We start from the raw sequence: 17,097 nt of genomic DNA, 5'->3' as shown, positions 1-17,097 counted from the left end.
GGCAGCTAAACACTTTTTTTTTAATATACATGATAAATGATGAGAGGAATTGCTGTTATGCAAGTATAATTATGTTCATAATATCTTCCTCATTAGGAAAACTTTGGTTTCCATTTTACAGCCATTGTCAGAGCACTGTGAGCAGATTGAGGGCAGGATGAAAGCTTTTTTAAGGGCAGAGAAGGAGCAAGTGTTGATCAAACAAGTCACAGTTAGCTCAAATCCAGATCTGTTCTAGCTGCTTCCAGCAGGACACAAGGAGCAAGAGGGAGTATTTGAGGAGCTGGAGGGAGTGGAAGTGATAGGAGTGAAGTCAGAGAAAAGCCATTTTTCTCACCAAGCAGGACACATGCACTGGCTGTCGTTTATGCTGGTATGCTCCAGAGTTAATTTAAAACATGATCTGTCTTCTTGCCCTCAGGTACGTACTGTACCCCTTGGACCTCTACAACGACAGCGCATACTATGCCTTGACCAAGTTCAAAAAGCAGTTCCTGTACGATGAAATTGAAGCTGAAGTAAGTTCTCTTCATGTTATTGCATGGAAAGAGCTCACTGGGGTCACATTGCCTTGTTTGGCAGCCCCACCGAGCATTCAGCGAATTCATTATAGGCACCTCCTGAAAAAAATACCCCATCAGACTGAGAAGTTTTCAAAAGCTCAGAATTTCCAGAAAGCTTACAGACTCTGCTGATTAAGGGCTTCAGCGTAGCTGTACCCATGGGGAACCATGGAAGCCAAAGGCTGTTAAACACTGGGGGCATGGAAGAGTCTGTCTGATGGGCAGAGGGTTATGAGACATCAGAGGAAAATGAGAAACTGGAGATCCCTGAGAGAGGATGACTGGGGATGAGGGACCAGGACCTGTAAGAACATGCAGAAACTCTAAAAGAGAACTGTAACTGCAATTTTTTGCTTAAATTTAGCATGTGAGAACTGCAGTGTGGATTTTAGACAGTGTGACATACATGTATGTATTAAATTAGAGCTCTGTGCTGAGTTGTATTGATCTTGTGTGCGTAGGAAGGAGCTGCTTTGTGCTGGTGACACCCTCACAAAGTCTTGTTTTTTCTCCCCCAGGTGAATTTGTGCTTTGATCAGTTCGTGTACAAGCTGGCAGATCAGATCTTTGCCTATTATAAAGCAATGGCTGGCAGGTAGGAGAACCTGACTGACGATGATGACTGATGATATCGCTGCATACAAATTGCTGTTAACCAAAAGGTTCCCCTCAGGGAGTAGCCACTGCAAGACATAACAGAATAGATCAGCTCTGTCCCACAGAGCTGGCTGTCCATGTCAGACCAGTGTAGATGGGGAAAATGAATGAATGGTGGCAAGGAGACACAGTAAAAAGTGGAAAAATAATAACTGGCATCCTAAATAGCTGTCTGAGTACCATTTGTGAAAGCAGCAAAAAAGCAAACTGTGCCGATTGAAGACTTGTCCTTGCTTGAGTTCTGTTTGTGTACCAGGCAGGTGAGTGGAAGCCTCCCATCTCTAAGAAACAGGAATATGCACTTGTCCTCACCCTAGTAAAGAACCAAGACTTGAAAAAGCTAGAAGGGTACTCAGTATCTTCTGCAGAGTCACTTGCCTCCTTGTGGGGAGATAGGCCCTTTGTGACATTTCCTTCTTACTACTTTAAAGAACATGGATGAACTCTAGTGAGAGTCCTCCTTTCATGTCCCCAAAGGTGAACAAAGTTTGGTGTAACTCTGCAAGGAGTTTTGTCTCTCAATCATATTTGGCCTTAGAGAAGGAGAACAATCATCATCACCAACCAGCTGTTCCCACAGCAGATCTTCAAGCAGGGACCACCCCAGTACCTGGCAGTAGTGTTATCTTGCAGCACAGTCTTTTATCTTTTTGAATGTTTTAGCCATAAAAGCCAAGAATGATAGACAACAGCATGAAAGTCCCCAAATGTCAACCACTGCTCTGTGATGTAGTGGTCTAAGCAGAGTTATTGGTGTGTGGAAATCTCTTGGCATTCAAAGCAAGATGAAAAGAAGCATGAAAACAACTCTGGAAAAGATCCAGAGAGAACCTGATAGTATATGTGTCTTTTTTCCTGACACTGCTTCCTTTTTTTAGTGTTTTATTGGACAAACGTTTCCGGGCTGAATGTAAGAATTATGGGGTGATTATTCCATACCCACCATCCAACCGCTATGAAACACTGCTCAAGCAGAGGCATGTCCAGGTACAGTGCAAGTAGTAGACTCCAGTACTCATAGCTCTTGGTCTATTGTCCTTTTGTTGGTGGCTGGCATCCTAGAGCTGGGCTCAGTTGAGGTCGGTGCTGGAATGAGAAGGATTGAACCTATTTCTGACACACCACACTCAAGGCATGGGGCCTGCAGGGAATATGAGTTACGTTCCACATTTCCCTCCTTCCCTCTTAAGTAATGCTAAATTCAGCTGAGGCGTTTGCATCACCACTTTCACATTTAAGCAGATTTGGATGTTTGGTTTTAATTTGTGTCTGTTAAAAAAAAATAAAGTACTTTTTCCCCATCTGTATATAACATGCAAATATCTTCTCTTCTTTTCCCAGTTGCTGGGTAGATCAATTGACCTGAACAGGCTCATTACCCAGCGTATCTCGGCAGCGATGTACAAATCGTTAGACCAGGCCATTAGCCGCTTTGAGAGCGAGGACCTGACATCCATAGTGGTAAGAATTGTTATTGACTACGAGTATGAATAGAGAGAATGCACTACTATGGATACACAGTCAACTGTCTTCTGCTTCAAGTCCCACCTACAGTAGGTTTCAGCCAGCCATGTATCCTTTATGCTGCTGAGTCTCTACTATTTCTATTTGTGCAGCTTTAATTGCATTATTATTGGACCATTAAGTATCTGCCTAAATGGAAAGGTGACAGTCAGCAATTAGGTTTTGCTGAGCTTATGTAAGAGAGTCCTGTAACTGGGGAGAAGGAAATCTTGGCTTTAATTCCCGCTGTTGGATGAAGGTGGCTGAGACATCATTTGTGTGTGTACAGGATTTGCTGCCTTTGATAACATTACAGGAGCATCAGAGTCAAGTAGTGTAAAATTACCAGTATCCACCTTTGAAGGATTCTGATGTGAAAGCCAGCCAGTGCTCAGTGGGGAACAAATTAATTTTGCTTCCTGCAGGTTTAGGAGATACTGGACCAGGACCCCTTGAGTAGAAGTGCAATTGACCTCAGCCACTGAGTTAAACTGGTGCCTTTAGCATTTGCTACATCCTCACCTGGAAAGTTCTCTGTGGGTGTGGATATAAAATCATTCCCTTGGCAATTAAATCAGCTGTTTCTGTTGTCACCTTGGTAATATGTTGCATTTGCTGCTGCTTTATGTGCTGCAGGAGCTGGAGTGGCTTTTGGAAATAAATCGCCTGACTCACAGGTTGCTGTGCAAGCACATGACTTTGGACAGCTTTGATGCCATGTTCCGGGAGGCCAACCACAACGTCTCTGCACCCTATGGGCGCATCACCCTCCACGTCTTCTGGGAGCTCAACTTTGACTTTCTACCCAACTACTGCTACAATGGATCCACCAACAGGTGAGGAGAAAAACCAAGGCAGGGGTCACCTGCAAACCCTGCTTTTCCTTACAAAATAGCAAATCTGCCACGTAAGAGTCACATGCATTGTGGTGAGGTTTTCATTCCCTATGGGATGCAGCGGTTACGGTTAAAATGAAGTTAAAGCCCACCAGCTCCCCGTGGCCTTGAAAATGTTAGTAAGAAATTCAAGCAACAGAGTTTGACAGTGATTGCAAGCAACTGAGATAGTTTGATTTAGAGGGTTGGTTTACTGAGCAGCAGAGCTGTGGTAGCTACTTGTATATGGGTTTCTTGCCTGCCCCAACTGAGAAGAAACCACACCTTTGGTAGGTTAAACTGACATGGTTTACACCCCCAATAGACTGGGGCAGGAGTTTGCATTCCAGGTCATGTAGCGAGGGTGATGAATAGCTAATCAGTCTGCCACTGCAGTTCATCCAAGAGCATGCCATGTCTGCGCTCAGCACGATTGGCCGGGCTCTGACCACTTTCCTCCCCATCTCCCATGCCCGCCACAGGTTTGTGAGGACAGCAATCCCGTTCACGCAGGAACCTCAGCGGGACAAGCCAGCCAATGTTCAGCCGTATTACCTCTACGGATCAAAGGTCAGTAAATGAGGCACAACAGCCAGAAGGGGTTGATGTTGGAAGTATTTATTTAGGAAAGAAATGCAAGAAGTAGTTCATTAACAGAATCGCGAGTGCAAATGTGCAGGGTCACGTAGCCATGTGAAACCAAAAAGCCATGCAAGAAGCAAATTCAGTATGCTTTTGCTATTTCTGTCCCATATTCTTCTCCGTAACATGCCTGTGTTAGAGGATGTTGACGCTGCTCTGTGCTTGGTGTTGGCACTGAGACCAAGTCACGTCCATCTAAATGCACAGAGAGGAGACCAAGTTGGAGCTCCATAGCAGTGCTCTTCCCCAAGGAAGGTACCACTTCACCATTTGTAGTTCAAAATGGGAATTACTAAAATACTTGTGTGTGCAAATATAGACTACTTAATACTGACAAAAAGCTTTTTTTGTCAGGCTGTGATGACTGTTGTTTATACATGCGTTATGAGGGCTTGGGGTGTGATGCTAGTGGAGTATCGCTCAAGTATGAAACTACTTGAGTGGAGTTTATTTCTTGTGCACGTTGATTGATGACTCTGAAGGGAACCTACAGCACTGATGCAGATTAGCTAATGACACTACAGTCAGTCGAGCCTGGCAGTTCCCAGAGAGCTGACTTGGTTTCTTTTTTGAAAAACCCTCAGCAAATGAGAATATTTTTGTCACTTGACAAAAGTCTTCTCCCTGTGACCAATGTCTGCATCTCATGTTCTACCTTGGGACAAACAGCCGCCATGGACACACAGGCAGTCCGGTGGGCACGAGCTGGGAAAGAGCAGCACGAGCCAAACCTCTAAGGAGGGTCTGCCTTTATTTTCACTCATTGAAGGCCGTGCTGTGGCAAGATGGCCCTTTTATCGTCGCTGTTTTTATAGGAAAAAAAGCAGTGAGGGGAGCTGTACGGACTCTCCCTCGTGAAACTGGAGCTCCGCATTAGCACAGTGGTCATGGGGACTTCCAGAAGCTCCTCTCTCAATCCGTCACTCAGTGGCCCCTCCGGCGAGCTGCTCCCTTCGCCCACTTCTTCGGGGCTGGAGTTGGGATGCTTCAGCCTCGCAGCTTGGTGGCACCGTGCAGACCAGAACTGCAGGCAGCCGTAGGCCAGGAGAGCAATGAAGCAGAGGAGCAGCAGGCTGCTCACCATCCACATGGAGGGGGTAGGTTCGTGCTTAGAGCCACCGAAAACTAGGGGGGTTTTGTCCAGAGTGTGGAAGGTGGTGCAGTGGTTGCCGGAGGGGTAAGAGTTCTTACACGTGATGCAGAGGACATAGATGGTGGATGGCGTGAGTTGGTGGAGGACAAGGGAGCTGAGGGGGTGAGGAACTCGCTCCTCGCGGTGGAAGTTTTGGCGTAAATACCCGGCGAAGACACTGTTCCAGTTGGGGCGGTACATGACATGGTAGTAGTTCTCTGGACAGGGGTTGTTCATGGACCAGGAGACAGTGGCACTGGTGTAAGTGATGTTGTGCACTTCGATGTTCATCATGCCCCTGAAACCAGATGCAGGGAGAGGCTGAGTTTCCCGATTCATGTACAGGCTCAAAAGGCCACTGACATCAGTGAAGTCTTTCCACCAGCTTTACTGGCCCTTGGACTGGACTCAGGGCTATGCCTGGCTAGCTTAGATTAGATGCTAGGTCTTAGATGGCTACAATTACAAAAGATGAATCCTGCTGGTGCCCAGACTACTGTATCGCCCTACTTCCAACCCAAACCATTCTATGATTCTATGATAGCCAAAAAACCCCCGACTGGTACATAAGGCATACTTTATGCTCTAGTTAGATTTTAAAAAATCTGTTCTGACTAGTTGTCTATATAGGAAGCTTTTTTGGCTTTTTTGTTTCCCATGGAATAGAAAGGATACTGCAAGTGTGGTTAACATAAACTGATCATTAAACTAGCTCCAACTTGCCTTGTGCAGCTGCCAATAGATATTCTGATTTTTACTCCTAAATGCCATTTTAAAAGCTGCATAATGATTAATTCACTGGTTTAAGTTGTTGCTGCATTTTCTGTACCTTACTTGTTGCTTAATAGAGTATAAACTCTTTCTGTTCCTGCAGGATGTCACATTGTAATATCAGGACCTTAAATGTGAAATCTGAAGGCTGGTGAATTATAAAATCAATGCCTTTAGGGAAATACAAATATATTAATAATAAGTACAAAGCTCTCCCCCAGATAAAAGACACTGACCACTGACAAATTACCGTTTAGCAACAGCCCCAAATCACTTCAGTACATCACTCCTTTAGATCCCCAAAGTGCTCCCTGAGCCTCATTGCAGGGTTATCTCTCCCAACAAGCCGAGTGCTCTGAGCCAGAGCTGCATGCAATAGAACTGGTTTCTTTTTTTTCCTTCTTCCTCTCTCTTTTACTATAATTAACCTCCCTTTAATTCACTTGAAAATCAGCTCATCTTAACGACTGTATTAACCATTCTTACATGAAGAGCAGAACAGCACACGCACCCATCGCTGAGCCCTCCCAGCACCTCGGGCAGCTGCTTACCTCCCCAGGCAGGTCCGTGGTGGCCCGTCAGTGCTGGTGAGCAGTGTGGCCACGGGCAGGCAGTGCCTTCTCCTCTATCCACCGCTCACCTCCCTCCTGCCTCTGCTAAATCCCTTCCCCGCACACTGCCTCATATTATACCCATCTGGGGCTCCGTCATCTCTCACCATAGCAACCAAGAAGAAAGGATGGGCAGGCATCTTCGAGTGATTTGGGAATGTTGTCGCTAAAAGCTTCTGCCTGGGAGAAGTATGTGTCTCTGAGGCGCCAAAAAAAAGCCAGGTAGTTTTGTTTGCTGGCTTGTTTGTGTTGGTTGGGGTTTTCTTTTTTTCTCCCTATCCACAGTCCCCCTGCAAGACCCTCACTGCCCCCCAGCAGGGTCTGGGGTTAGAGACATATTGGCACATAGTATGAAATTCAGGATCCTGGCCTGTGGTCCACATTGATACTTTAGCACTCAGGGGCTTTGTCTTTAATTCTATGATGTCTTGAACATTTAAACTACTGATTTAAGCCAAAGCCAGTGAGCAGTAGATTTTCATCTCTGATGCTGCAGCAATGTCCATTAGCTTTTTAATATTTTCTAAGCGATGTGATAGGAGTAGAAACTGGGTTTTCAATGACCTCGACCTCCTGCTGAACTCTTGTGGGATTAAGACAGGCTCTTCTTTCAGTGCCCCTGCTTTATAGACAACTTGGGAATGTTCCCTGTCAGTCTGATGAGAGGGCAGGAGGGAGAGGCAAAGTCAGTGCCAGTGGTGTTCAGGGGAACAGCTCGAGCCTGTGGCCAGGAGGGGACAGACATGGCACTGGGCCTGGTAAGGAGAGGCTCTGAACGAGTGGCTCGCTGCTCTCTGAAGCCAAAATGTGTTTGTGAGAGTAACTTTCCCAGAATAAATGTTGGTTCTGGGTCTGGAGTTACTCGTTCTATGTCGTGCTTGCAACCTTTTGAAGATCTTCTAAATATCAACAGTGATGAGATGATGCAAACTGCATCAGGAGGGACTGTTACAAGCTTGGGGAGTATGCGTGACCCTTGCTTTGGAATTATGTTTTGCAGTTCTGGATGTTTTGCTTTTGTCTTCCAAGATCTGTATTCCCTTCTGTCTCTGTGAGTGAGCTGCAGCTGCCAGCGAGCTGAAAACTGGGAGCAGAGATGAAAATAATTATGGGCAGGGATGGAGATGAAAGTGCTCCCAGGTGGCTTCCTGCCTTTTGCACAACTCAGTCCTGCTTACAGGAGCAGGGGGATAGAGAGCTCTTAGCTGGTGCCGTGCTGTGAGTAAAGTACATCCTTGCCTGCAGGGAGAGAGCTGAGGGTACAAGTCCGTGCTTCAGAAAGGTGGATTACACAAGGTGGTAATGTTTTCATGAGAGAACTGCTTTCTTAGGCTGTTTGGGTTGTTGAGTTTATCAGTGTTCATGGTTGCTTTGAAATTAAATTTCAGTTGTTCACAAATAAGATGTGTTAGCAGGAAGAGAGGAAGCCGAGGAAAATGGGAATAGCTGGATTAGGCCAGCAAAGGGTCCTGCTGACCTTTCTGCGTGCTGTGCAAACCACTAGCTCAAAGGAAACCACAGCAAAGCTTTCAGTGGTGTTGGTATTACCTGCTCCCAAAATAAAGCTTGCACCAGTTTACGCTGGTGATGAGCTTGAAATTCGTATTTCTTAGGACTAGAAGACACCAAAACCATGCCAGTGCCAGGACTGCTCCAGCACTGGTGTCCCCCATATCTGCAGGTGGACCCAGCTGTGGCCCTGCCGAGGACCCCTCACTCCTCATTGTAGGATGCAAACTGTGGGCACACTCCAGTGGCCAGCTGAAACTGAGCCATTTTCTGTCATTCAGGCACTTATGAAAAACAGCAGGTTGCCAAGTATCCAACAAAGAAGCTGCAAAATTACCAGCTACCTGCTACTTACTGCTCGTTAACCACTTCTTAGCTCTGTAAATGCTTTAGATTGGGCTTCATTTATGTGTTTTCATGAGTGCTCCTGTTTTTCTTGGCACCGTTGGACCCAGGGTCATGCCAGACTCACTGGAAATCCCTGTTTCCCTTTCTCTGGTTGAATTTGTCCCCCCTTTTCTAATGAACGTGCAGGCAGATGTAACCTGAAGGACAGTGCATGCAGCCAGTGCTTGTAAAAATAGTTACGGCATGTGAATGGGATGGAGCCGCTTTATTTTCTGCTGTCGTGTCTGCAGCAACAGCACAAAGGCGTGAAGGAACTGTGGTTCCTGCAGGAGGTGTTGGCAGTGGAGGCTGCTGATCCCCTCCAACCAACCATGTGGGCTGTGCTACCTTGCCTGCCACGGCCATCGGCTTCTTGTAAATAATAACAGTGTATACAGTCCCTGAAAATCAGTAGTTGGTGTAGTGAGGCATCATGCTGAGACACAGGATATACACAGACACAGTCTCAATACAGTATGTAAACATGCCTGCTGCATTGTACGTGTCCTGTCCATCCCAGCTAGAGAATATGTTTGGGGTTTTTTGCATGAAAGTCTTAGCAACCAGCTGATACAGCTGAATATGGTAAAAGCTTTATAGGGAGAGTGAAGGTTGCCTGTGGCAGGGGAAGGAACCAGGCCATATTCAGGCTCTTTGACTTAGAGACCCTCCTCTGACAATTACGATCAGAATTGTTTTTCACTTTCTAAGACACTGTCTCGGCTGTCATACTGCAGTTAGGTTGGCTAGGAGCCTGGACTGGTCTTGGGCCGTGTGTAAGTCCTTTTTTGTCTCTAAGTACATTCCTCTTTCATTGGCTCTTCATTTTTCCAAGGGGGCTCTGGCACAGGCAGTATTATCTGTCTGTTATCTCTCTGATCTATTTTATCAGATAAAACTCTCCCTGCCTTCCCTCAGGTGAGCTCAGACAGGTCTAGGTGACAGCCAACAACAAGCTCAAAGACATGGAAATGACAATTGGGGTTTTTTGGCTTTATTTGCTGCTGAATCTGCTCCAGAGCATCTCTAGTAACCTCCTGAACTCCCAAAGCAACATGGGGGCCTTCCCCACATGCTCCCAATTATAGATGGCTGTCCCTGAGACCCACATGCAGGGTGGGACACCTGGGCTCTGCGGGACACCGGGAACTCTGCTCCATGCTGCATGCACTCCCAGCCTCCCAGCCCCAAAACCTGCCTGTTTGGCCCCAAACCAAAGGTGGGGCAAACCTCCTCAGTGTGTTTGGCAGCTGCTGCTCCCAAGAAGTGGCGAGATCAGGGGCTTTGCTCTGGATCTCCAAGGGGATGGAAGCGGCTGCCCAGTGTGGGGGAGCAAGCCATGCCTTGCAGCCAGCTTGTGCCTTCAGCTGTTTTGTCTTAAAATACCCACTGGTGTCATTTTTTACATCCTACAGTCTTTACCCCAAGCTGTGTATCTCACCCTTAAATGGAGCTATATTTTTAATTGCTGGCAGAGTATTATTATTAGACAAGCCTGCTGCTAATGTGCTGTGCGGCTCTGCGGAGAGCTCGATGAACCTACCTCATCTTGCAGACAGGCGGGGATGAATCATCATGCTCGTCTGCAGCCAATGCACATCCTAAAATGTGTCTTCTCCCAGTCAGGCTTATTGCTGAGACCCCCACTTGAGGGAAAAGCCCACTTGAAAGCTGCTCTCCAGCCCCATTATCCTGTTGAGAGGCGAGGGAGTGCTGCGAGGTAGGTGGCTGTGCAGCAGCACCATCCGCTCACTGCTCATACAGCAAAATATCTGCTTCATTACAAGGAAGATCTGACCAGCTGCTCCACAACTGGGTACCAGTGATAGCCCATCTCAGGGGACCATGGCACGTGTGCAGACAGACCTGTCTCCTAGCCATGGAGTAGCAAAGAGGCTTCCAGAAATTAGTGTGGATTCATGAGCCCACTGAAATGGGGATATTTAGTTCCCCCCCAGTGTGCTAACCGTGGGGAAATAACCGGGTAAAGGAGCCCACAGGGAGACACGATGGCATGAGGGTGCGAGGAGCCATCTCGGGGCTGCCTGGATCACCCAGGCGGTGTGGCGCTTTCTGGGGATGTTCAGGGCTGGAACGACACATGCAAAAGCCACAACAACAAAATGCCGTGGGAGCGTGGCTGGGCTGGGGCCCTGGCAGGTTGGCTTCCCTCTGGGGTGCTCGTGTCGGCCGTTTGGCACATGTTCCAGGCTGGGCATTACCTGGTGTTTAAACAGACACACTTTTCAAAACACAAACCATTGCTGGTTTTCACATCTATCAGTGTGCGTATCTCGTGGCTTTGGATCAGTCTCTACCAAATAGAGTTTTAAAGACTTGGTTATCTAAGGGTGCAGATGGAAGCCGAAGCAGGATGCTCAAATGCCATTCTCTTAACAAGAGTTGGCATCCAAGGATCTTTGAAAGTAGGCTTCTGTCTGCCTAACTAATTTTTAAACTCTGGCTTGTACTTACTCAGCACCCTTTGGGTTAGTTTTGATGGGAGAGAAAGTTCACGCTCGTTGTGAATGGATGCACTACAGAGCCTCCAAGTAGCCTCTCTGTACTTTACAGTATTCAAGGGGGTTTTTCACCTACCAGAACCAGTAGGTGAAATTTTATTTCACAGAAAGTAAGGGACTTTCTGTGTCTTCTTTGTGCTAGCTCTTTCAAAGAGCACCTAGGAATTAGAGTGGGCAGTAAGCTGCTGGACCAGAGCAGTGGGGCTGTAACAAAATGAGGGACAGTTAATTAATGAATTAAAGCAACTGACAAGTCTATGAAAGCACAATCAGTACATCAGTCGGCTGAAATTCTGTATCTGAGAGCAAAAGAAAATACTTTAATGATTCTTAGCAAATGACTTCACTTTTTAAGTTATTAGTGTTAAAGTAAATCTCAAGGTAAGTGAGTCAGAATTGGAGGACAACTGAAGCTGGCTGTATTGCAATTGCTGGGAGCAGCAGCGCTGGAGGATAGACAACATTTTGACTTATTCTACTACTTCAGCACTTGCTCCCTTTCACCCTAAGCTCTTCAATGCATTGGTCCCGCTGCTCCCTCGGCTCCACTGCTGGCAGGGAAGGGAATCCCTGTAGAGAGGGGTCTGCAGTATGTGCAGGGAAGCAAGCTCCCTGCTGCGTGAGGATGCAGTGTGCCTCTGGTACACAGCGTTCGCACAAGAAGTGAAGGCAGCTGTGCACGGTGCGTTTGGGATACAGTTTAATTTGTTTTCTTACCCTTGTTTAAGAAAGATCTTCTGGTAAGCATAAGCCAGGAGCTTATCTGTGTTTTGCTAGAAAGGGCACTACATGCCAGAATCTTTTCAAGAATGTGAGTTTTTTGCTGTTTACTGAGGCTGCAGTTATAGATATCATGGGAGGAGACTGCAGCCCTTCTCTGCTGGGCTGAATCATGATGCCAACACTTCTATTGCAGAGCCTGAGCCAAGCATACGGTGTCTCAGCTAAATCTGATTTTCAGTATATTTTTTTTTTCAGATCACACAAGTGAATTAATTTCCCCCTATTTATATTTTCCTCAGACCAAATGGATCCTCTAAATGTTCCAGTGATAAAACATTGTGGCAATTCCCACATTTCCAAGATCACACTGATAGAGTACATTCCTGGAAATCACTTTCTGTTTTCCGCTGCTAAAAATTTGGTGGGGGTCAAAGCCCTGGGTACTATTCTCCCTAGACCAGGGTTAGATTCTTGCCCTTTGCACAGTGCCATGGGGATGTCTGTTAAGTACAGAGGCTGATATAGAGCTTTGTAGGATGCAAAAAGGATCTTTTCCATGTCTCTTCCAACTGCCCTTAAGCTCAGATGCTGCAGTTCCTACTTTTCTTAATAAGCCGCATTTAAAGCAATTGCCCACAGGAAAAAAAAAAAAAACCAAACCCTGTCTGGTTACCTATGTATAAAGCTTTTTGTTTTAGTAGAGAAGAATTTAGGTTTGAAGAGGCAAAGGGCCAGTGAACTGAAATCCTTGACTGGGAATGTACGGGGGAGTAAATTACCTTGGAAATGAAAGTGGTGTTGCTACATAGCAGGATAACAAACCTTGTGGCATGACAGTGTGTTGAGATTAGAATATATCCGACTATGTAGGAAGAAAAGTAGTCTCCTCTTTGCCACAAGAAGTAGAAGAAATGGGAATTGTTGTGGGTATTATTATTTCTCCTCCTCTTCCTTAAAAATTATTTGAGGCGATGGAACATAATACTGTGATAACAGAATTACTTACAGGTCTGGTAAATGCCCCTGTCTAACTGTCGTCGTGCTTCTAATTTCTCAGCCTCTCAACATCGCCTACAGTCACATCTATAGCTCATACCGCAATTTTGTGGGGCCACCTCATTTCAAGACAATCTGCAGGCTTCTTGGCTATCAAGGCATCGCCGTGGTCATGGAAGAGCTGTTGAAGATCGTCAAGAGCCTGGTAATTCTGAGCCTAACCCTGGTGATGGAGGAACCTCAATGCCTTGAGAGGTGCAGGTTGGACAGTCAGCCTGGGCTTTGGGTTCAAGGGTGCTCACATCTGGGCACCTCACGTCCCTTGATCCACACTGAAACACTTGTATTAACAGTCTGATTTTCAGTGTTGTGAGGAATCCCACTGATTCCTGTGGGATGGTGGAGCATGTCCACCATCTTGAAGTGTCAACTGTGATCAGCCACCTACATCTGGGGGTGGTGGAGCATGCTGCTTTGCTAAAAGCCACTGGGAAGTGATGAGGTAGGACATGGCACTCGCAATCCCTCAGCACTGCCTGTGCTGCAGTCTGGGAGACCTTTAAGACATGTGCTCATGCTGAGCAATAGCACAAGAGCACTCTGTCTCAATGCCTTGTGATACCCCTGGAGAGCTGCAGGAAGGTAGAGAGCAGGCAGCAAAACTGATGAAACCAACTTTTTGAGTCTTTGCAAGAAAATTCCTGCTATAAGTCCCTATTTAAGCCATACTGTCCATTTCCATCAGGTATTCTGAAGCCAGGCTGCCAATAGTCCTATCTGCCTTCTAGTTCTGTCTTCTTTTTCAGAAGGGAAATGCAATGTCTGCAGGGAAATGATACCATGTTCTCCGTGAGGGCACTAACAATACTGAGCATTAAGAAGGGAGGAGGGAGTGTGCAAAAATGTATAATTTTTCAGGTCATGCTTTTCTACTGAAACCCTTGCTTTACTGGAAAGACAATTTTCATTCTTTAGAAATACTTAATTCTGTTTTGACTGCAATGATGCCATTTTGAACTTGTCTAACAAAGCAATGTATGACTGAAAATCCCAAGCGTGTATCCAGTTTCCCTACTGTAAAGCACCATAGTTACTGAAGATGTAATTTGTGTCACTTAGTTGAAAATGCTGTAACTGGTGTGCGAGATCAGACAGCATTCAGCACAAAGACAAAGATTTTATGTTTAGCTAAACAGTGTTTAGTGCATAATACCATATAATGTATCTCCAGGATGCAGGTGTGTAACTCCAATGACAGCAAGTGCTTTTAACTGAGAAATACACCTCACTCTTGTCCGTATTAGTTCAGAACATCAGATCTGCAGAAACCTGTTCTACATGCATGTAAATTCTTTTTTAAACGCTGAGTATCTAGTGATCATTCCTCAGGTGGAAGCACATTTCCTGTGCTGGGGAAGGACTCCTTTAGCAGCTCTGGTGAAATCCTTTCTGGGTTAGGAGCACAAGCCCAGCTGGATCTAAGACTAAGCCTTGTTTGGATTTCAGCTGCACACAGTGCAAACACAGCAGGCTGTATTTTGAAATCGAAAATCCATGCAGCTGCGATTTATTATTTGGGAGGGAGCTATAAAAGCACTCTTAACTCCATACACTTGGGCTGAATTTTATATTTGACCGAAATCCAAATTAAGCAAGTTCTTCTTGGACTCCAGCTGAAGTTTCATCCTGTGCTGTCAGATACGGACCCATCCACAACCAGCCTCTTTCAAAACCAATGCCGTCACTCCAGTTTAACCTCCCTTTGTCTCCAACAGCTGCAAGGCACCATCCTGCAGTATGTGAAGACTCTGATCGAAGTAATGCCCAAGATATGCCGCTTGCCAAGACATGAATATGGCTCTCCAGGTGGGTGCTATGGATAGATGCTTGAGCAAGAGCTCACCCACGTGTTGGTACAGCATTTACTCAGGCACACACAAGTAATTAAACAAGGTTTGGCACCTGACAGGCCAGTGCAACATGCAGCCAGGCTTGTTGAGACACACTTTCAGCTGCTTTGTTATTGACACTGGAACATGTATAGGAAGCTTTTCCGAGAAGTCTCCTGTTGGAAGTTTCCCTTTGAACACACAGATGGCTGATAAGAGAATGTCTTCTGGGAGCTTCTGTTTTGTTTCCAGGATTTTGTAAGCTTTTGTTATTGTGAGTTCAGTGGTATTTTTCAAAAGCTCTACTTAGTTGATGCAAAGATTTTTTGCAGCATGACTGCAGGCTGCCATTGAGCTGGATGGGGAAATTAGCTAGTATACATGCACCAGCATCAAGACATCCATTACAGTCTTGATCTCTTTTTTCCTCCAGTGGGGAAATCCAAGGACTTCACATGAGTTACGCCCTATTTCCCAAGCATTACTGAAAGCAGAATAAGACACCGTGTGCTAGTTCTCCCCAATGCCAGTCTCTATCTATCCTGTTTAGCAGTTACAGCTTGCAATTTGTGATTAAGGAAATATCAGCCACTGATTGTCTTTTTATCCAAGTTATCGGAGGGTGATTCTGCTCTTGCTGTTCTGACTGTCCTTATTTGTCTTTTAAGGAATCCTGGAGTTTTTCCACCATCAGCTGAAGGACATCATTGAGTATGCAGAGCTGAAGACCGACGTGTTCCAGAGCCTCAGAGAAGTGGGCAATGCCATCCTCTTCTGCCTCCTTATTGAGCAGGCTTTGGTAAGGCAAAACCCCCTGCACCAACAGCTCATACTTGAAATTGCCAGCTCAAAAGTATAAGTGGAAGTGGGTTCTCCAGCAGAAGAGTTCGGGAGATGTTACTTTCCAGCTTCTTGTGTGCTCAGGGTCTCTCTGGGGCTGTTACTGGGGTCTGTGGGCATGTCCATGGGCATGGTGTGCATTAGTGCTTGGTCACTGACCTCTGGGATTGCTGAAGGAGAATCTGAATACTGGAAGATCTAGATTTAATTCTTGGACCCAAAGCTACCCCTCAGTTGTACTTCTCGGAAATAAAACCAACTGGAGCTTATTTCTAGATTGTAAGCTCTCTGGGGCAGGGATTAATACTTTTTTATATATATATTCATACAGTGAGAAGTAGATTTGAGCCCTTTGCTCTTTTGGGGTGCCAGTGCAATGAAAAAAAACCTGATTGAGTCTAATGGTGATAAGGATAAAGCAATTCAACAGGAAGGAAATCTCAGAAGAGCTGATGATACATTTCCTATATATATCTTCACTGAAAACTTAGCTGGAGTGACGACTTGATATTGCCCACTGCGCAAGAGTTTTGTACATGCACAAGTCTCTCAGCTCATGTGATGCCCTTTCTGATGTGGGGCAAAGGCTATGGCTCAGTGCCACACATCTTCTTAGCTTCTAGTTTTTCACCCAATAAATTTACTTTGTAATTAATTTGTCTCACATTTGGCCTAGAGCCAACTGAGGAGTGTTCAATTTTACATGAAAAAATCATTTTTCATGTCATAATGGTTTTGGCAGGATTGTTTCAGTTTTTCCAGAAATATTTCAGAAAGACTTCCCTAGCATAAAATGGGATTTCCAAGCGAAGCCAGAAAGTTTTGTTCAGAGCAAAACCAGAAGGAAGTTCAAAGATTCCAAGTTTTATCCAGCCACAGAACACAGGGAAAACTGAAAATCTCTGCATGTCCTCAGAATGGATATTTGTGCCCTTGTCTTTGCATTTTAATCCCAGACATAGAGACTTTTAGTTCCTGATATGGTGTATCAAACACATCCAGTGAGCAGTAGTTGCGTAAGATTAAGAAAACTAGAGAGATGTATGTCACCTAGCAGCTTGGCTTTACTTTATAGAATGACCAGAGTTGCCAACTATATCCTGGCAGTTTCTGTTCCCTTTGTGGCTTCGTCACTGCTTTCTGCTGTTCTCAGTGTGGGATTTTATGCTGGATGTACTGCATTTACCTTTGCTGTCCCATCTTTAAGTGAACACTAAAGGGACACATGGTGGTTTCTTTTAGAAATCCTTTGTTTCAATGCAAAAATATTCCTCCAGTCCCAGGAGCTGTACATGAGCAGTATACTGGCATTTTAGAATAGCAGAAAATAAAGAAAAGAAGATGGTGAGAATTTGGGAGTCTCTTTAGGAAGGCTGCCTATCAAAGTCCACATATGCCCACTTTCTGTGCCAGCCAAAGTCTCTCCCTCTCTGATCCCCTGTTTTCCCACACAGAAATAGATTCAGAACATAAAGCC

General features: G+C 45.5%; 2 protein-coding genes across 4 annotated transcripts in view; one reads left to right on the top strand and one right to left on the bottom strand.

Annotated features, from left to right (window-relative positions):
- Positions 1 to 17,097, top strand: part of CYFIP2 (cytoplasmic FMR1 interacting protein 2) — a 45,589-nt gene that overhangs the window by 20,100 nt on the left and 8,392 nt on the right. For all 3 annotated transcript variants that reach the window (XM_009946404.2, XM_009946403.2, XM_009946402.2), the window contains 9 exons: positions 422 to 518; positions 1,082 to 1,158; positions 2,099 to 2,207; positions 2,562 to 2,681; positions 3,360 to 3,559; positions 4,081 to 4,168; positions 12,953 to 13,096; positions 14,667 to 14,757; positions 15,449 to 15,579. In XM_009946404.2, coding sequence (XP_009944706.1) covers positions 422 to 518; positions 1,082 to 1,158; positions 2,099 to 2,207; positions 2,562 to 2,681; positions 3,360 to 3,559; positions 4,081 to 4,168; positions 12,953 to 13,096; positions 14,667 to 14,757; positions 15,449 to 15,579 — 1,057 coding nt within the window. The remainder of the gene's footprint in view (positions 1 to 421; positions 519 to 1,081; positions 1,159 to 2,098; positions 2,208 to 2,561; positions 2,682 to 3,359; positions 3,560 to 4,080; positions 4,169 to 12,952; positions 13,097 to 14,666; positions 14,758 to 15,448; positions 15,580 to 17,097) is intronic.
- On the bottom strand, positions 5,001 to 5,666 carry FNDC9 (fibronectin type III domain containing 9). The gene has a single exon (XM_009946399.1). It carries the CDS (start codon positions 5,664 to 5,666, stop codon positions 5,001 to 5,003), a length of 666 nt encoding a protein of 221 aa, XP_009944701.1.

Source organism: Leptosomus discolor, chromosome 10, assembly GCF_034619465.1.
Source record: "Leptosomus discolor isolate bLepDis1 chromosome 10, bLepDis1.hap2, whole genome shotgun sequence".
Taxonomy (NCBI): Eukaryota; Metazoa; Chordata; class Aves; order Leptosomiformes; family Leptosomidae; genus Leptosomus; species Leptosomus discolor.
The sequence above is the reverse complement of the archived record's forward strand: the minus strand, read 5'-3'. Positions and strand labels throughout refer to the sequence as shown.

Bases quoted from the DNA above. Each gene is read 5' to 3' on its own strand.
- FNDC9 (XM_009946399.1), bottom strand. From the start codon at position 5,666: ATGATGAACATCGAAGTGCACAACATCACTTACACCAGTGCCACTGTC.